Source organism: Plasmodium reichenowi, chromosome 14 (genome assembly GCF_001601855.1).
Source record: "Plasmodium reichenowi strain SY57 chromosome 14, whole genome shotgun sequence".
Taxonomy (NCBI): Eukaryota; Apicomplexa; class Aconoidasida; order Haemosporida; family Plasmodiidae; genus Plasmodium; species Plasmodium reichenowi.
The window spans coordinates 1,458,023-1,463,542 of record NC_033659.1 but is presented as its reverse complement, the minus strand read 5'-3'; the positions used below and the strand labels follow the sequence as shown (position 1 = coordinate 1,463,542).

At 17.6% G+C, this 5,520-nt stretch overlaps 3 protein-coding genes across 3 annotated transcripts in view; all 3 read left to right on the top strand.

The window, feature by feature from the left end:
• Positions 1-432: 432 nt before the first annotated feature.
• Positions 433-1,263, top strand: PRSY57_1436200 (histidine triad protein, putative; the record flags this gene model as incomplete). The annotated part of the gene is made up of 2 exons (XM_012909961.2): positions 433-953; positions 1,182-1,263. 2 exons carry the CDS (start codon positions 433-435, stop codon positions 1,261-1,263), a joined length of 603 nt encoding a protein of 200 aa, XP_012765415.2.
• A 664-nt stretch (positions 1,264-1,927) lies between these two features.
• On the top strand, positions 1,928-2,662 carry PRSY57_1436100 (ATP-dependent Clp protease proteolytic subunit, putative; the record flags this gene model as incomplete). The annotated part of the gene is made up of 1 exon (XM_012909960.2): positions 1,928-2,662. One exon carries the CDS (start codon positions 1,928-1,930, stop codon positions 2,660-2,662), a length of 735 nt encoding a protein of 244 aa, XP_012765414.2.
• Positions 2,663-2,928: 266 nt separating this feature from the next.
• Positions 2,929-5,520, top strand: part of PRSY57_1436000 (hypothetical protein) — a gene marked incomplete at both ends in the record, with an annotated part of 3,237 nt that continues 645 nt past the window's right edge. The window contains one exon of the mRNA XM_012909959.2: positions 2,929-5,388. Coding sequence (XP_012765413.2) covers positions 2,929-5,388 — 2,460 coding nt within the window. The remainder of the gene's footprint in view (positions 5,389-5,520) is intronic.

Below are 5,520 nucleotides of genomic sequence, written 5' to 3'. Positions count from 1 at the left end.
AAAAAAAGGAACATATTGTCAATGTATATATATATATATATATGTATGTATGTATGTATTATATCCTTTATATATATATAAATAAAAATCAGTGCATATTTTGAAAAATCTCCTATATAAGTACACGAAAAAATTAAATTAAAACATTAGCATATAATTAAATATATACTTTATATGTGTGTTTCCAATTATAAAGGGAAACACATATTAAGGATAGAATAAATAATATAATATAAAAAAGTACACCTCGAAATAATTTGTACTAATATATTGTCTGTACTATATTTTTATAATTTTTTCAGATTTTGTAATCATTAAAAAAATATAATAATAAAATAAACTCTCTTTTATTTGAACTTGAATATATATATATATATATATATATATATTTTTTATTTATATTATTTTATTTTTTCGTATATTATTTGTATAATGGAAAAATATAAAAACATACTTGAAAAATTAGAATGGTATAAAAATAAGAGCTCTGAAAAATATGAATTCGGTATATATGAAATTGACAAAAGGGAGGTATTTATAACTACTAAATATTCTTATGGTTTCGTAAATAATAAGCCATTATTACCTGGTCATATATTATTAACAACTTTAAAAAAAAAAAAACACTACAATGATTTAGATATAGAAGAAATTATCGATATAAATTTATTATGTAATTTTATGTGTTATATTATGGGCAACTTATTTAATACAACTGATTTCTCTATTGCTATTCAAGATGGCAAAGAAGCAGGGCAAACTGTTGATCATGTTCATATTCATATAATACCAAGGAAAATTAATGATTACAAAAATAATGATAATATTTATAATGATATGAATAAAATTAACTTAGGCTATGGAAAAAATATTATATGTAATTCTTGCAATAATACAATTAATGTATGTTCTCAAAATGAAATAGAACGAAATTTTAAACTGGAAGAATTCAAGTAAAATTAATTTATTACACATATATATATATAAATATATATATATATATATATATTATATCATATTTTTTACATATCATAAATAAATTATATTATTTTATAATTTGAATATACATTATCTCAATGTTTTATATTAAACGCTTTCTTCATAATGATTTTATTAATTATAATATATGAACTTGACAATATTACACCTTTCCTTTTCTTTTTTTTTTTTTTTTTTTTTAGTACATCCATTAGATCAATGGAACAAATGGAAGAGGAAGCTAACTTAATTAAATCATACATTAATGAAAAATTTTCATCTTAAAATTATAAATATAATAAATGACAAGTTAACACACATATATATTATATATATATATATATATATATATATATATATAATAATAATATGTGTAAAAATTACTTTTGTTATTTATTATTTTTTTTTTCTTAAAAATACATAAATGGAAAAATAAAAAAATATATCTCTCGGTATTTTATTTCATATGATATATATTATTCATTTTTTTTTTTTTTTTTTTATATCATTTATTATAATATATATATATATATATATATATATATTTTTTTATGTCAAATCTATATTTTTATGAAGCTTAATTACAATTTATAAGCTCATTATAGTTTCCATTAATTATATGCATTTATATTATTTTAAATGATATGTATTTATATATAATATAAATTTAATTTAATATATATATATATTTCTTCTTTTTACATTATTTATATCGAATAATTCACATATAAAAACACCAAATATATAAAATAAATATTATCCCATATTAAACATACATGTATGTATGTATATATATATATATCCATCGTAGCATAATTATAACTATAAAATATGGCATACTAATATATGTTCCTTGTTATATATTCACAATATATATGGAAATATACATACATATATATATATATATATATATATATATATATATATATAATGCTTTGAATACTAAAAAATGCAAGGCCTGTTATTATTTATGTTAATTTGTATAAATTTTTGTAAATGTACAAAAATTATAACGAGATATAATTTTATTACAAACAAAATCAATATAAAAAGATATAAAAAAGAAAATAATAATAAAAGCCCATTATATTATTCCGATAATGAACATCACAAGTATAACATAAATATACCTTCATTACTTTTATCTAAAAGAATTATATTTTTATCATCACCTATTTATCCTCATATATCAGAACAAATCATTTCACAGTTATTATATTTAGAATATGAATCTAAAAGAAAACCTATACATTTATATATTAACAGTACAGGTGACATAGATAATAATAAAATAATAAATTTGAATGGTATAACTGATGTAATATCAATAGTTGATGTAATTAATTATATATCTTCTGATGTGTATACTTATTGTCTTGGAAAAGCGTATGGAATTGCTTGTATATTAGCTAGCAGTGGAAAAAAAGGCTATCGCTTTTCTTTAAAAAACTCCTCTTTTTGTTTAAATCAATCTTATTCTATCATACCCTTTAACCAAGCAACCAATATTGAAATACAAAATAAAGAAATAATGAACACCAAAAAAAAAGTAATAGAAATAATTTCTAAAAATACAGAAAAAGATACAAATGTTATTTCAAATGTTTTAGAAAGAGATAAATATTTTAATGCAGATGAAGCAGTTGATTTTAAATTAATTGATCATATACTTGAAAAGGAATAAAATGTATAAAAAAATAAATAAGTAGTATTATATTATTACATAATATGAAATTATATATTATATATTGTATATTATATATATATATATATATATATATATATATATATATATATATATATTTATTTATTTATTTATTTATAGTTTCTCTTTTTTTGTTATATTATATTATAATATATACAATTTGAACTGTCATCTTATTTTTTTAAATATAATATATAAATTATAAAAAAAAAAAAAAATAAAATAAAGAAAGAAAGAATAACAAAATGTTAACAAGACGTATATTATTTTCAAGATATTTTCATGGACCAAGTTTATATAAAAGATATATATTAATAAAAAATGATATACCAGAATTTATAAAAAGAGTAAACTTTAATTCTATGCAAAAGAATAACAATGATAAAGATGATAAAATTAAAAATTTAAACATTCAAACTAATAAAAATGAAGAATATACTCATACGAAGGAAAACTGTGACAATATAAAGAGTCCATTCCTTAATGATATCCTAAAAATGCATGATAAAAAAAATCCTGATGCCATCCCAAATTTAATCATAGATTTTTTCACTAAGGAAAGTACTGATGATAAAAAAAAAAAATATATAAACGAATATAAGAAAGTACTACTTGAATTTATACAATATAAGATTGAATTTTCAAAAGATGGTTCTAATAAACATCAGATAAAATTTGTAGATATATTTTCTATGCTATATTTTTGTTATATGGAAAGAATATACGATTTGGACTTTTTGACAGAACTCAGTAAGCAATTTGATAATATATATAAAAGTAAAAATACAAAGGATTTATTAAATAATATAAATATAAATTATTTAATGATGATGTTTTATTATTTTTCTTTTTTAAAACTGAGTAATGGAACATTAGATAATATCTTAAGAGATTTTATAATAAATAATGAAGAGGTAGAACCAGTACTAATTTACAAATATTTTGAATGTCTTAGCTTACTTAGTGATGTGCATGATAATAATAAAATTGTTCCTATCATAGAAATATTTATAGAAAATTTTTATAATTTTAATAATTACATTTTGTTAAACATATTACAATTCTTACATAAAATGAAGTTTTTTGATAAAAACATCTTTTCTCTCTTAACCAGAAAAATAAACAAAAATGTATATGAACAAAATGCAAATCTTTTTGAAGTATGTATGTTATCACGCATATATGCTCTATATAAAAATGAAAATATAACTTTTAATAATTATTTGCTTGACGATTTAATTCAAACCATTACTAGGCATGAAGACAATTTTCAAAATGATGAATTATATGATGAAGAGGATAAAGAACATTACAACAAAGTTGACAAAGAGAATGATTCTTCTAATATAAAACAATTAAATAATAATAATAATAATAATAATAAGGATAATGTAGAACAATTTAATAATCCTGATTCTATAAATGTTAATAGTAATAATGATTTAGATAAAAATAATGAAACGAATGATAATGGTATACATAATTTATATATACAAGAAATTAAAAATATAAATAGAGATAATTATACACTATTTAAAAATAGCTTATATAATGATGGATTAAATTTTTATTCCTTCTTTTTAAATTCAAAATCAACTAATAAAAATTTATTCAAAAAGAAAGAAAATATTCATATTGAAATTAATAATGATAAAAAAAAATCAACATCTAAAATGTTACATATGTCACAATGGGACAAATTATTTTTTTATGAAGATTATAAAACGAAAGATATAAAAAATGAACCATTTATTAACATGCACAACAACAAAAATGGTAATAATAATAATAATAATAATAAAAATAAAATTATTGACAATAAGGAAAATTTACATATTGATAAATTTATTAATATGTATAATGATTTTATAAGAGAAAATTTGTATTATGAATTTAACCACCAAAAAATGATTGATGTGTTTAGAAATATATGTATTCATTTGGATAATACAAAAATTGAAATATACATAAATAAAAAGGATAACATTTTATTATGTAATAATAATCAAATATGTAGATATCGAAAGAAACTCTTATTTATAGATAATTATTATATTGGTCATATATTCTATATAATCGATTCTATGTTATTATTAAATATGCATCACAATTCTTCAAATTTTAATAAATTACAAAATAAAGTTCTTAATTTAATAAAAAATAATGAAACATATATAATTGATAATTTTGATAGTAAAGAAATTAAAAGTGTATTAATATTTTTAGTACATACAGATAGATATTATAAAGAATCATTCATATATTCTATTACTCATAGAATTATCGACTTATATATTAATAACTTATGTGATGCAAAAACATTATCTATATATTTGTATAATCTTTTAGCATTTACAAAACAAACAATTGTTAAAAAAAATAGATTTAACCATACTATTAAAAATGTTGTATACAATACTTATTTATGGTTAAATAATAATAAAAACGTATCTAATGAACAAGGACAAAATAAGAAAATCTTATTTTATAATAATATAAAAGTCACAAATTACACACTTTTACAAATTTTATCTATATATGTTTGTAAAAATGTTTACTTTATTAGCTTACCAATATTGGCATCCCTATTAAGATCATTTTCTTATTTATCATTTAATGACATTAATTTTTATAATGTATTTATACCCTTATTCCTAAAGCATATTAAGTATTTAAAAAATGTGGATATTCTGAACATAACACAAGTATATAAATTAATGAATATTTTTACATATAAAAATAAATAAATAAATAAATAAATAAATAAATATATATATATATATATATATCGGTATAATTTTTTTTTTTTTTTTTTTTTTTTTTTTTTTTTTTTTTTG